General features: G+C 40.9%; 1 protein-coding gene across 2 annotated transcripts in view; it reads right to left on the bottom strand.

Annotated features, from left to right (window-relative positions):
* LOC139761649 (succinate-semialdehyde dehydrogenase, mitochondrial-like) overlaps positions 1-15,436 on the bottom strand; it is a 228,420-nt gene that overhangs the window by 58,857 nt on the left and 154,127 nt on the right. For both annotated transcript variants that reach the window (XM_071685965.1, XM_071685955.1), the window contains exon 7: positions 7,119-7,214. In XM_071685965.1, the coding sequence (XP_071542066.1) occupies positions 7,119-7,214 (96 nt within the window). The remainder of the gene's footprint in view (positions 1-7,118; positions 7,215-15,436) is intronic.

The raw sequence follows: 15,436 nt of genomic DNA, 5'->3' as shown, positions 1-15,436 counted from the left end.
AGGCATATGATAGAGTTGATGGAGATGCTCTGTGGAAGGTATTAAGAATATATGGTGTGGGAGGCAAGTTGTTAGAAGCAGTGAAAAGTCTTTATCGAGGATGTAAGGCATGTGTACGTGTAGGAAGAGAGGAAAGTGATTGGTTCTCAGTGAATGTAGGTTTGCGGCAGGGGTGTGTTATGTCTCCATGGTTGTTTAATTTGTTTATGGATGGGGTTGTCAGGGAGGTGAATGCAAGAGTTTTGGAAAGGGGCAAGTATGAAGTCTGTTCTGGATGAGAGAGCTTGGGAAGTGAGTCAGTTGTTGTTCGCTGATGATACAGCGCTGGTAGCTGATTCATGTGAGAAACTGCAGAAGCTGGTGACTGAGTTTGGTAAAGTGTGTGAAAGAAGAAAGTTAAGAGTAAATGTGAATAAGAGCAAGGTTATTAGGTACAGTAGGGTTGAGGGTCAAGTCAATTGGGAGGTAAGTTTGAATGGAGAAAAACTGGAGGAAGTAAAGTGTTTTAGATATCTGGGAGTGGATCTGGCAGTGGATGGAACCATGGAAGCGGAAGTGAATCATAGGGTGGGGGAGGGGGCGAAAATCCTGGGAGCCTTGAAGAATGTTTGGAAGTCGAGAACATTATGTCGGAAAGGAAAAATGGGTATGTTTGAAGGAATAGTGGTTTCAACAATGTTGTATGGTTGCGAGGCGTGGGCTATGGATAGAATTGTGCGCAGGAGGGTGGATGTGCTGGAAATGAGATGTTTGAGGACAATGTGCGGTGTGAGGTGGTTTGATCGAGTAAGTAATGTAAGGGTAAGAGAGATGTGTGGAAATAAAAAGAGCGTGGTTGAGAGAGCAGAAGAGGGTGTTTTGAAATGGTTTGGGCACATGGAGAGAATGAGTGAGGAAAGATTGACCAAGAGGATATATGTGTTGGAGGTGGAGGGAACGAGGAGAAGTGGGAGACCAAATTGGAGGTGGCAAGATGGAGTGAAAAAGATTTTGAGTGATCGGGGCCTGAATATGCAGGAGGGTGAAAGGCGGGCAAGGAATAGAGTGAATTGGATCGATGTGGTATACCGGGGTTGACGTGCTCTCAGTGGATTGAATCAGGGCATGTGAAGCGTCTGGGGTAAACCATGGAAAGTTGTGTGGGGCCTGGTTGTGGAAAGGGAGCTGTGGTTTCGGGCATTATTGCATGACAGCTAGAGACTGAGTGTGAACGAATGGAGCCTTTGTTGTCTTTTCCTAGCGCTACCTCGCACACATGAGGGGGGAGGGGGATGGTATTCCATGTGTGGCGAGGTGGCGATGGGAATGAATAAAGGCAGACAGTGTGAATTGTGTGCATGGATATATATGTATGTGTCTGTGTGTGTATATATATATGTGTACATTGAGATGTATAGGTATGTATATTTGTGTGTGTGGACGTGTATGTATATACATGTGTATGGGGGTGGGTTGGGTCATTTCTTTCGTCTGTTTCCTTGCGCTACCTCGCAAATGCGGGACACAGCGACAAAGCAAAATAAATAAATATATAAATATATGTTTATCAATGTCTATATTTCCATACCTTATCAGTTCAAAGTCTCAACAGAATTTCATTAAATACCTTCTAAATTTGTTTAAAATCATAGTACAAATAGAACGCATGACTGTCACGTTATATTTGCTTTACCAAATATCAAACTCAATCATGAAGATTAAAATCTTATCTGGAGTACAAAATGATAAAAACATTATTTGGGGTATTATAATGATGTTCACTGTCATTTTAGAATAACATGACAGTATGGCTAATATTTATTGAAGAGTCTAAAAATAAAATTTTCGTCTTTTTTCACATGAATAATTTCATCAATCCAAAGTGTTTCAAGAAATTTCAATGCCAGATGTGGAAGCTTTATAGTCTTGCCATGTTAAAAAAGCAGTAGAAAGAAATTAAATTCTTCATCTTTAATAGAAAATTTGCATCCTTGGAAAATGAAGATTGAAATAAAAAATATGTAAAAAGAGAGTTAAGGAAACTCTCATGCACAAAACTGGCAAAAGAGGTCTGCTGCACTTCTCAAACATTTGTTTTAACAGTGTCAGTTTAGATCTGGTTGACCTTTCTTTTGTGACCCTGGATATGCTGCTATCAAAAAAATGATGGTCTAGAGGAGGGCTTAGTTGTGATTAAAGGTAGTTCTTTCTTTAGTTTCCTTTAAGTTTTTGCTGAAGTCCCTCCTTTAATGGGTATCAGTGTACTTTTCCCTTCACTTCATTTCTTCTTCCTGTTTTGGAAAACTTGTACTTAACTGCAGAGAGTAACAAGCCTGAGGTTTTTTCTACCTTCTTCTCGGTCTTCCTTTCCCTCTTACTCCTTCCACTTCTGTCTTATAAATCCTCTTTCTCAGTTGTTTTTCGCTCAATCTCTACATGTGACTAAAGCATTTCAGCACATCATAGTTAGCTCTCTTAATCTGACTGCACTTACCACTATGAAACACTCTTACACTGTCATTCCTTAGACAATTAACCCTCCACCCTCCTCTATTCTTTTGCAAAGCCCAAAACTCATATCCAGAAAACACCATCAGGACTACAATAACTATATAAACACATCCATCTTTGACTAAGAAACAATGACCTTTCCGTCTCCACAATCCCTGATGCACCTACGACCTTTGCTTTCTCTCCCACCCTATGACTCATGTCATGTCTCATGAAAGCATTTCACTTCCTCCAAGTTCTTCCACTTCATTTTCATGCTCATTCCATCTTATCTCCCTGCTACACCTCCTTAACTTGCTTTTATTCACATTACACCCTCAACTTCACCCTTTTGCACAATTTCCCGAATCTGGACACCAGCTTTTGGAAATGCTCTCTCAAGTCTGTCACCATAGATGTGTCATCTGTAAACAGCAACTTAATCATCTTACAGGATCTCCCCCATCCCAGCATACAGCAGACCTGCCTCTCTCTCTAAACATTTATATTCTCCTCCCTCACCATCCAGTCTATTAACAGCTTAAAGAGCAATATAGACCCCACACACAACCTTGAAGCAGATCAACTTTCACTTCGAACCACTGACTCCTACTACTTGCACACAAACCTTACTCTCCCTATTAAGCTTCCTCACTACATCCTCCCACCCCCAATATTCATTGAAACTTCCACACAGCATTTCAGTCTACCCTATCACACACTTTTCCAAGTCCATAAAAACCACACACAAATCCCAATCTTTCTCTAGTATTTTCCCACACAAAATTTCAACACAAAACACCTGATCTATGCATCCTCTTCTACTCCTGAATCCACAGTGATCCTCCCCAGTCAGACACTCTGTGCATGCCAACACCCTCTCAATCACCACTCTTCTCAACAGACACTGTGCATGCCAACACCCCCTCAATCACCACCTTTCTCAATAAACATGTATTTTTGTAATTTGAGCATTCACTTTTGTCCCCTAAGCCTTCATATTATGGCACTAGACAAGCAATCTGCCAGTCTTCATGCACCTTAACTAGGTCATACATACACTGAAAAGCCTAACTGAACAATTGGTAACACTCTTCCCTTTCATGAGAAACTCAAAAGTAATTACATCCACTTCTGCTACTTTACCAAACTTAATCTTATGCAAGACTTTCACTACTTCCTCTATTTTCATCAAACCACCAGCCATGACTCTTTTTCCACATATCATCTCATCCAAAACACCCCATATATACCAACTATCATCTAACACATTTAAGCACCCTTCAAATACTAATTCCATTTCTTTTTCACCTCTTCTTTGCCTGTCACCACTCCCTCATCTGGTCCTCAATAACACTCCAGTTTGTCCTCTTGTTCTCCACCTTCCAGATGATATTCTTATTCTCCCTGAGGTTCACTGACATTCTCTCATTCCTCATTGGTCCTCTCTTTCAGCTTCTTCCTTTTCCTTTTGATCTCTTGATGCTTTCTACAGTACACTTCTCAATTACTTGCATTATTTCCTTGCTGGTAACACCCATACACATCTCTTTTCTCTTTCACAAACAAATGAAATTCCTCTTCCCACAAGTCACCAATTTTTCCTCATACACCCACATCCCACCATTTGCATACCAGATACTTCAAAGATAAATACAAGCACTGCTTCCCTATATACCTTACACTTCCTGCCTAAAAGATCTTCTTTCCCAAGCTTACTCATTTTCTTCATTTGCTTTCTACCATGTCATTTCCTCTTTTCCTGAAGCCACTACGAACTTTCACATTCATCTCATACAAGATATGATCAGATGTCCAACCTGCTGCTCCTCTCAATAGAGTCATATGCAATAATCTCTCCTTTGCACATGTCATTTAGTACAGGTTGAGTATCCCTTATCCAAAATGCCTGGGACCAGAAGCGTTTTGGATTCTAAATTTTTTCAGATTCTGGAATACTTGCATTATACATAATGAAATATCTTGGGGAAAGGACCCAAGTCTAAACACAAAATCCATTTACGTTTCATATACACCTTATATACATAGCCTAAAGGCAATCTATAAAATATCTTTCATGTTGCACATTAAACAAAGTTTTTGTAACACTGAACCATCAGAAATTTAAGATATCACAACCTCAGCTGCCCATGTGGACAATATGTGGTTGTTTGGTATCACTTTCATTCCTGACTCTGAATCTATATGTATCTGATAAGCAATAATCTTACACTTATTCACATATAAGTATTTAATACAATGAAAAAATAATGTATTTAGGGTAACTAAGCAGCACAGTAACCAGCAGAATACCTGTATCAACTGTTAAACAATAACAACAGACAACTAAAGGTTTCCAGTTTCCACTTACAATGCTGTATTTTAATTAAAGAGTTACAGTACACTGTATTCTATTTTTTAGGATCTATTCAAGATATATAAACAAAAGGGTAGTGAGTGGTGGGATGGAGAAGTAATGGGGAGGTAATGGCAGGTGGTGGTGATGTGAGAGGGAGATGGAGTGAGTTTTTTGAAGGTCTGTTGAATATGCTGGGTGGTGGAGTGGCAGATATAGGGTGTTTTGGTTGAGGTGGCGCGTGAGGTGAGAGGGTTGGGGAGAATGGTTTGGTGAACAGAGAGGAGGTAGTGAAAGCTTTGCATAAGATGAAAGCCAGCGAGGCGGCGGGTTTGGATGGTGTTACAGTGGAGTTTGTTAGGGGGGGGGGGGGGGTGACTGGGTTATTGACTGGTTGGTGAGGATATTCAATGTATGTATGGCTCATGGTGAAGTGCCTGAGGATTAGCGGAATGCATGCATAGTGCCGCTGTACAGGGACAAGGGGGATAAAGGTGAGTGTTCAAATTACAGAGGTGTGGGTTTGTTGAGTATTCCTGGGAGGTTATATGGATAAGCAATAATCTTCTTACACTTATTCACATATAAGTATTTAATACAATGAAAAAATAATGTATTTAGGGTATTTAGGAGCAGTGTGGTTTCAGAGGTGGTAGAGGATGTGTTTGCTTTGAAGAACGTGTGTGAGAGGTGCTTGGAGAATCAAATGGATTTGTGTGTGGCATTTGTGGAGTTGATAGAGATGCTCTGTGGAGGGTATTGAGAGCGTGTGGTGTGGGAGGCGAGTTGCTGGGGACAGTGAAAAGTTTTTATTGGAGATGTGGGGCATGTGTGCAAGTGGGAAGAAAATAATTGGTTCCCAGTAAATGTCAGTTTGCGGCAGGGAAGCGTGATGTCTCCATGGTTGTTTGATTTGTTTGTGGATGGGGTTGTTGGGGAGGTGAGTGCAGGAGTTTTGGAGAGAGGGGCAAGTATGCAGTCTGTTGTGGATGAGAGGGCTTGGGAAGTAAGTCAGTTGTTGTTCGCTGATGATACAGCGCTGGTGGCTGATTTGGGTGAGAGACTGCAGAAGCTGGTGACTGAGTTTGGTAAAGTGTGTGAAGGAGGAGAGCTGGGAGTGGATGTGGATGGGATCAGGGTTGTTAGGTACAGTAGGGTTGAGGGACAGGTCAAGTGGAAGGTGAGTTTGAATGGAGAAAAACTGGAGGAAGTAAGATGTTTTAGATATCTGGGAGTGGATTTGGCAGCGGATGGAACCATGGAAGTAGGGGTGTCGCAGGGTGGGGAGGGGGTGAAGGTTCTGGGAGCGTTGAAGAATGTGTGGAAGGTGAGAACATTATCTTGGAAAGCAAAAATGGGCATGTTTGAGGGAATAGTGGTTCCAACAATGTTATATGGTTGCGAGGCATGGTCTATAGATAGGGTTGTGCAGAGGAGGGTGGATGTGTTGGAAATGAGATGTTTGAGGACAATATGTGGTGTGAGGTGGTTTGATTGAGTGAGTAATGAAAGGGTAAGAGAGGTGTGTGGTGGTAGGGAGAATGTGGTTGAGAGAGCAGAGGAGGGTGTGCTGAAGTGGTATGGTCACGTGGAGAGAATGAGTGAGGGGGGATTAACAAAGAGGATGTATGTGTCAAAGGTGGAGGGAATGAGGAGAAGTGGGAGACCAAATTGGAGGTGGAGGGATGGAGTGAAAAAGATTTTGAGCGATCAGGGCCTAAACATGCAGGAGGGTGGGGGCCGCGCAGGGAGTGGAGTGAATTGGAACGATGTGGTATACTGGGGTCAATGTGCTGTCAATGGATTGAACCAGGGCATGTGAAGTATCTGGGGTAAACCATGGAAAGTTTTGTGGAGCCTGGATGTGGAAAGGGAGCTGTGGTTTCGGTGCATTATACATGAAAGCTAGAGACCAAGTGTGAACGAATGTGGTCTTCGCTGTCTTTTCCTTGTGCTACCTCGCATGCGTGTGGGGGAGGGAGGTGTCCTTTCATGTGTGGTAGGGTGGCGACGAGAATGAATAAAGGCAGCAAGTATGAAATATGTACATGTGTATATATGTATGTGTCTGTGTATGTATATATATGTATAAGTTGAAATGTAAAGGTATGTGTATGTGTGTGTGCGTGGACGTATATGCATATACATGTGTATGTGGGTGGGTTGGGCCATTCTTTTGTCTGTTTCCTTGCGCTACCTCGCTAACGCGGAAGACAGCAACAAAGTATAATAAATGAATAAATTTATAAAAATACATACTTGCTGATACATGATGCAAGACTATAAACCCTACCTGTAAAGGAGATACCTGCAACCTTTGAGCTGGTGCACAAGAGTTTCCCTACAGCTGGAGTGTTTTTTCGTGATGCAGTTACTACGTTGAGAACACCTAAAAGAAATGAAGACTGATGAATGATGCAGCAACTGCATTAGCTTAAAGTTCATCAGGAATATGAGGGAATGTATTAACTAGAACAGCACTAACATGCATCAATGTTAAGGGGAAAATTTAGTACAACCCTTCCTTACATGATAAACACATGCAGGGCTTTCAATAAAAACAGTAAAAATCAATACGATTTCTTACTTTGTTACGTTCACTGGAACAACTTTTCATAAGATTCATATGTAAATACAAGAATTTTTGTAACTATCTCTTCTCAACTCATTTTTTAATAATTCACTCTCTTCTCCTATATAGGATACCTTTTCTTTTCTTCTTTTAAACTATTTGCCATTTCCCGCGTTAGCGAGGTAGTGTTAAGAACAGAGGACTGGGCCTTTTTTGGAATACCCTCACCTGGCCCCCTCTGTTCCTTCTTTTGGCAAATTAAAAAAAAAAAAAAACGAGAGGGGAGGATTTCCAGCCCCCCACTCCCTCCCCTTTTAGTCGCCTTCTACGACACGCAGGGAATATGTGGGAAGTATTCTTAATCCCCTATCCCCAGGGATATAGGATACCTATTATCATTCATTACTGTTCTTATACTTAGCCCAGAACATTAAGCTTTCAATCCATATATCAGAGTTGGGACATGCAAGCTTCTTGCACACCAAATTCAAATGAATACCATTCACCACACCTTTAAATACATCTTGTTCCCTCTTGCATGACTTCAGACTCAACTTCAATTTTCCCACTACACTTTTTGCTGATCACCACTCCAATTAACTCATGAAATCCTTAATTTCTAAATTAGATTTCTTTTCCAACCTTGTGACTCTCAGTTTCTTAGGTTGTATAAAAGAAATATGTTTACTTCATAAATTCAAAGATATTCATGAAACAAGGAAGAAAATGACATCAGAAGTATGCTTCCTCCTCCACTTTCACTCTGATAATGTGTAGTTTTCTAGCCATTTCAGCACAAAGTGTGAAAAGTGTGAGAGTAAGGACTGAGTGTCAAGTGAACTACCACAGCATTTATCATTCGTATTATTTGCACAAAAAAAATTATATTCTATTATCATTACATCTAACCTTATATCATTAATCTTTTCTTCTTATAATCAATATGATTCATTGATAATTTTTGCATATAAGAAAAATTATATGCTTGAAAATCTACCTGCCACACCAGTCAAGGTCAGGCCAACACTGCCTACACTACCTCCATTTTTCATAAAAACACCTTCTACCTTATCTAAGTCAACATTTAGTGCCAGAAGAGTTGACTCCACGAAATCACTCTTGCCTTGATTCAACGACAGAACACTGTCAAGTAATTAAGGATCATCTGCCTGGTCCTCTAAATCTAGCAAAAAAATTACTTAATTTCCTTCCAATAAACTCTTGAGAATGCACTGTTATTGATATGGCTGGAGGATGACTGACTGTAGAAAGGAATTATCAAGCACTGCAACCTTGGCATAAACCCATGCTCAGCTAGTACAAAGCTCAAAGCATAAATCTAAATCTAGGGAAGTTGTCTAGCTCAAGGAAATAACTGTCTTGAGGGGTTAAAGGGTTAATGCATGTGACTAACACTCTCTTGCAAAAACAAGAATCCTGCTCTAATTCATATTATTTTTTATACTTTCCTTCACAGGTTATCAAGGCAAGCAACCACTCCATCAAACTCCTCATCTGATTTACCCAACAGAACAACATCATCAGCATTCAGTAAGTATGGTAACTCATCACCTATTCCCTTGAAAACCAAACAGATGGGGAAGGTTCAACATGAGCATTTACCTTGGGGCTCACATGTGGCAATGAACCTATAAAAACCATTCATTAAATATTTCTCTTGGGTTTTCAAAAATATGTTTTTAAAACAAACAAGCAACTGCATGACCAGATAATAATGCAATGCATACTCATGCACTAATATTTGTTGACAAATTCTTCTTCCTCCTTCCAGTGGAAAATGTAGTTTTTGAAACTTATAAAAACCTTTTCCTGTGAGGTGGTGCCCCAAGATATTTCTTGAAAATATAAGGCTTTTGATCATACCAATCCCCTAAGCAGTTAGCAGTTAGCAAGCCCTCTTCCACCCATTCGTTTCATTAGAATCTCCATTCACTGAAGTCTTTTCCTCAAGATAACCAGGCCTGCTCTGAGCTAATGAGCATCTGCCAACAATTTGATATCACTGAATAACCCATTCCTGACCAATCAAAGTTCAGTCAAACCACGAGTCATGGTACTAACCAAAGGTCGTTCCGTAATGTGTGTGGGTAGGGGGAGAGAGAGAGAGAGAGAGAGAGAGAGAGAGAGAGAGAGAGAGAGAGAGAGAGAGAGAGAGAGAGAGAGAGAGAGAGAGAGAGAGAGAGAGAGAGAGAGAGAGAGAGCAGGGCAGGGCAAGAAAACAGGAAAACTACATGCAAAAACTATCTCAGAAACAAAACTTTTTTCAAAGTGCAAAAACCTACATTTCTTTTCTCTGCTGACCTACAAGCAACAAAAGCATACCCACACAAAACAGAGCTAAAGAGAAAGCTTTTCTTAAGACTAAAAACAAAATAATTAACTGTTGAATTAAAAGAATACTGGGAGCCATCTCACTGGGAGGAGAAATCCTTAACGCCAGACATGGAAGATCCACCAATCGAAAATTTAGGTGGAAGAAGAATTCCTTGCTTTTTCTTAATACATGATACCAGTTTCCCACATTAGTGAGACAGCAACAGGAACATACAAAGAATAGCCATATCAGCCCACATCCACTCTCTAGCTGCCATGTGTAATGCACAAAACCACATATCTACAACCAGGCCCCACAGACCTCTAAAAGGGTTACCCAAGATGTTTCACACGCCCTGGTTTAGTCCAATAACAGTATGTCAACCCCAGTATACCACATTGTTCCAATTCACTTTATCTGGTGCACAGCTTTCACCCTTTTGCATGTTCACGACCCCCAATTGCTCAAAATCTTTTTTCCTCCATCCTTCCATCTCCAGTTCGGAGATGTCCACTTCTGACATACATCCTCTCAGGCACCACTTTCCCCACTCATTCTCTCCAGATTTCCAAACCAGTTCAGTGCATCCAATTCCTCTCTCTCAAACACCTTTTTTTTATTACCGCACATCTCTCTTAACTTTTCGTTAATTATTTGATCAAGCCACCTGACACCAAATATTGTCCTCAAACATTTCATTTCCAACACATCCAACCTCCTCTATTTCGCATCCATATATCATTGTTGGAATTACTACTCCTTCAAACTTACCCATTTTTGCCCTCCTAAATAACCTCTCTTTCCACACATTCTTCAGTGATCCCAGAACCTTTGCCCACTCCCCTATCCTATGACTCATGTCTGCTTCCATGGTTCCATTTGCAGCCATGTCCACTCCTTGATATCTAAGACACTTCAATTCCTCCAATTTTTCTCTTTTCAAACTCACACCCCTAATTAACCTGTCCCTCAACCTTGCTAAACCTAATAACCTTGCTTTTATTCACACCCACTCTCAACTTTCTCCATTCACATTCTCTTCCAAACCCAGTCACCAACTTATGCAGCTTCTCACTTGAATCTGCCACCAGTGCTGTGTCATCAGCAAACAACAAATGACACTTTCCATCCCCTACAGTCTGCATACTCACCCCTCTCACCAAAACTTACATTTACCTCCCTCACCACCCAATCCATGGTGACAACACACACTCCTGCCACAGACCAACCTTCACTTGGAGTCATTCACTCTCCTCTCTTCCTACTTAGACACATACCTTACACCCTTGATAAAAAACTTCTCATTGCTTAGATCTAGCACCTTTCCTCCAACACTGTATATTCTTAAAACTTCCAAAAAACATCTCTATCAACCATATTATATGCTTTCTCCAGATTCATAAATGCCACACACAACTCCATCTGTTAACTAAATATTTCTCATATATTCTTTAAAGCAAACATCTGATCCATAAATCCTTTACCACTTCTGAAACCACACTGCTCCATCTCAATCTGATGCTCTTTGCATGTCTTCACCCTCTCATTCAATATCCTCCCAGTGCTGGTGGCTGATTCATGTGAGAAATTGCAGAAGCTGGTGACTGAGTCTGGTAAAGTGTGTGAAAAAAGAAAGCTGAGACTGAATGTAAATAAGAGCAAGGTTATTAAGTACAGTAGGGTTGAGAAACAAGTCAATTGGGAGGTAAGTTTGAATGGAGAAAAACTGGAGGAAGTAAAGTGTTTTAGATATCTGGGAGTGGATTTGGCAGCGGATGGAACTATGAAAGCGGAAGTGAATTATAGGGTGGGGGAAGGGGCGAAAGTTCTGGGAGCGTTGAAGAATGTGTGGAAGTCGAGAACATTATCTCGGAAAGCAAAAATGAGTATGTTTGAAGGAATAGTGGTTCCAACAATGTTATATGATTGTGAGGCATGGGCTATAGATAGAGTTGTGCGGGGGAGGGTGGATGTGCTGGAAATGAGATGTTTGAGGACAATATGTGGTGTGAGGTGGTTTAATCGAGTAAGTAATAAAAGGGTAAGAGATGTGTGGTAATAAAAAGGGTGTGGTTGAGAGAGCAGAAGAGGGTGTTTTGAAATGGTTTGGTCACATGGAGAGAATGAGTGAGGACAGACTGATAAAGAGGATATAAGTGTCAGAGGTGAAGGGAACGAGAAGTGGAAGACCCAATTGGAGGTGGAAAGATGGAGTGAAAAAGATTTTGAGTGATCGGGGCCTGAACATGCAGGAGGTTGAAAGGCATGCAAGGAATAGAGTGAATTGGAACGATGTGGTATACCGGGGTCGACGTGCTGTCAATGGATTGAACCAGGGCATGTGAAGCATCTGGGGTAAACCATGGAAAGTTCTGTGGGGCCTGGATGTGGAAAGGGAGCTGTGGTTTCGGTGCATTATACATGACAGCTAGAGACTGAGTGTGAACGAATGTGGCCTTTGTTGTCTTTTCCTAGCACTACCTTGTGCACATGCGGGGAGAGGGGGTTTGTTATTTCATGTGTGGCGGGGTGACGATGGGAATGTATAAAGGCAGACAGCATGAATTATGTACATGTGTATATATGTATATGTCTGTGTGTGTATATATATGTATACGTTGAGATGTATAGGTATGTATATCTACGTGTGTGGACATGTATGTATATACATGTGTATGTGGGTGGGTTGGGCCATTCTTTCGTCCGTTTCCTTGCGCTGCCTCGCTAACACTGGAGACAGCAACAAAGTAAAACAAGAAAAAAAATAACTTTTTTTCTTATGTTAGAGGCTCCAGTAATGGACAAAAGTACATATAAAGGCCAGGCCTTAAATAAAATATAAAGAGTTATGAAGGGGAAAAAGAAAAGACAAGGGAAAGTAATCATGAATTTTGGAGGAAGTCTTAAAGTTCTCTTAAAATGTGCCAAGTGATATCTATTGGGAAAGGCATGAGAAGGTAGAGAGTTCCAAAGCTTTGAGGTGTAGGGAAAGTGGTTATCATAACAGCTCACCCCTGAGTTGCCAATGGACACACATCAATCATGTGATGTGGCAGCTTGCCAAGTACTGTGTGTTCTAACTAGTGGAGGGAGCAATAGAGGCAGCCAGCTCTTGGGAGCAAAAACCAAAGTAATATTGACAGAAGAGGGAAAGAGAACCAACATAGTGGCATAATGCAACAGGGTCAAGTTTGGAAGTCAGCCCAGGACAGTTTATAAATATGACCACTTCTGACTTGCCTCTGTCAAGTAATTATGCAGAGACAGAACAACCCCCAGATGCGAAAGCAGCACTCCATAAAAGGATGAATCAATCCTTTGCAAAAATGGAGCAACTGTTCAGAAGAAAAGAAGTTTCAATATCTAAACAGGACACCCAGTTTCTTAGTCAGACTTAGTTATTCCCATAATGTGGGGTTTCCAAGAAAGGGTGGATGTTACAGTAATACCAAGCATGTTCATTGAGTCATGAAGTGGAATCAATGAACAATTAAAGGGTAGATGAGGGTTGTAAGGAGTTTTCAAGAGAGAGAGATGAATAGAAACTGGGTCTTGGAGGCATTAAACTTAACAAGATTTCATCAACCCCACTGAGATATATTGTCCTAGTCTATGTTTACTGAGGAAGCTGTGTCAAGATGAGATGCAGATTGAATGAGAGAAGAGGGAGCAGAATTGAAGGATGTGGAGTCGCCAGCATGTGAGTGCACTTCAATTATTTATGGAGAAAAGGAAACTGTGGAAAAAAAAAAGGAGAAAAAGTGTAGGGGACAGGACCTAGAGTGACACTACCAATGACAGAGAAAAGGGAGGAGGCTGATACATCAACAACCACAGAGACAGACTGGCCAGATAGGAAGCAAGATATGAAGAAACAAAGTGAGGGAGGGAAGCCAAAAGAGGGGAGCTTAGAGATGAGACTCCATTGCCATATCCTATCAAAAACACTGGATATGTCAAGGGCAACTACACAAGACTCTCCAAAATTTTTCAGGGATGATTACCAGATATAAGCAAGATAAGAAAAAATGTCACCAGTGGATCTTGCCTTATGAAAGCCATACTGGTGATCTGAGAGATGACCGAGTTTCGAGGTGTCTAAGATATGGAAGGCGAGAAGATATTCAAAAACTTTGGAAACAGCAGATGTCAAAGCAATAGGATGATAGTTAGAGGGGTCAGAATGGTCACTCTTAGCGATGGAATGTATCAATGCATGCTTCCAAGGAAGAAGGAAAAATTTTGGTTTTTAAACAGAAATGGAACATGCGAGCAAGTGCAGGTGCAAGTTCAGAGGCACACTCTTCATTACACAGGAATGGATGCTATCGGGACCACGAGCCTTCCTTGTGTCCAAAGAATGAAGCACTTTTCGGATAGTTTGGAAAGAGATTACAGGGAGAGGAATAGGATTAGTAAGAGGAACACTGGGGGTGAAGGAATTTTAGAGTCATCTAAGGTGGAGTTTGAGGAGAGATGGGAATCAAAGAGAGTTGCTTTGTCTATGGCCGAGACAGCTATAGTGCCATCGGAATGGGAAAAAGAAGAGAAAGTAGAGCAACAGAAGTTGTTAGAGATGCCCTTAGCTAAACACCAGAGATACCTATTAGTGGATGACAAGGAAATATTATCACACTTCCGATGAATAAAGGAATGCTTTGCCTCACAGATAATGTGAATGCAGTCATTACAGGCAGTGATAAAAGCTGAATGGCAGTCAGAGAAAGGAGAGTTTTCCAGAGCCCGATATGCTTGATCCCTTGCCTGAATGGCCACAGAATAGGTATGGTTGAATCATAGATTAGATCATAGATGAGATGAACAGGTTATCTTAAAGGAAGAAGGGATAAATGCTTCCATTCCCTCAAAGATAACCTCTGATACAGATGCTTTGTGGAAGATCTTAAGAATATATGGCATGGGAGGTAAGCTGCTAGAAGCAGTGAGAAGTTTTTATCAAGGGTGTAAGACATGTGGACGAGTAGGAAGGGAGGAGAGTGACTGGTTCCCAGTGAAGGTCAGTCTGTGGCAGAAGTGTGTGATGTCCCCATGGTTGTTTAATTTGTTTACTGAAGGAGTATATGAGAATGGATATTGTGGATATTGTGGATATTTGTGCTGAGAGGGGTATATTCCTTGCAAACACATTTTTTCAGCACAAGATGATCTACAAATATACATATATAAAGAATGATGGAAGAGAAGAGTAAAAGGCTTAGATTAAGTATGTAGCAATGAATGAAAGGGGTGAGAAAGGCCGTGAGAGGATTCTTTGGAGACTGACCATTTTGAAGTTCTTGAAGGGATCAGGGAGAAGCGGAAGTATGGTGTATGGAAGAATGAAGAGGTAAAAGTGTTGGCAAGTGAGAAGATGAACCTGAAAAAATGCAGGGAGAAGTATGAAAGGAAGGTAACTGAAAGCTTAAATGTGAAGTGTGAATGAGGTGTTTAAAATGTTTAGAGAAATAACACTAAAGGCTGTAGAATCAGTAGTTGGATATAAAGAAAAAGGGCAATGCATGGTGGACAGAAGAGATTAGAAATGCTGTGAAAGAGAAAAAGACTTATAATAGATAGCTTGACAGAAATGTACCAGTGGAAGTTCAGCAAAGGAGGGAAGAATACAAAACATATAAGCACAATGTTAAGAAACTGATATAGGAAAGAGTAAATAAAGATTTTGGAAAGAAGTGAAAAGTTTTGA

Source organism: Panulirus ornatus, chromosome 3 (assembly GCF_036320965.1).
Source record: "Panulirus ornatus isolate Po-2019 chromosome 3, ASM3632096v1, whole genome shotgun sequence".
In the NCBI taxonomy this organism is placed as follows: domain Eukaryota; kingdom Metazoa; phylum Arthropoda; class Malacostraca; order Decapoda; family Palinuridae; genus Panulirus; species Panulirus ornatus.
This window is presented reverse-complemented; position numbering and strand designations above follow the sequence as displayed.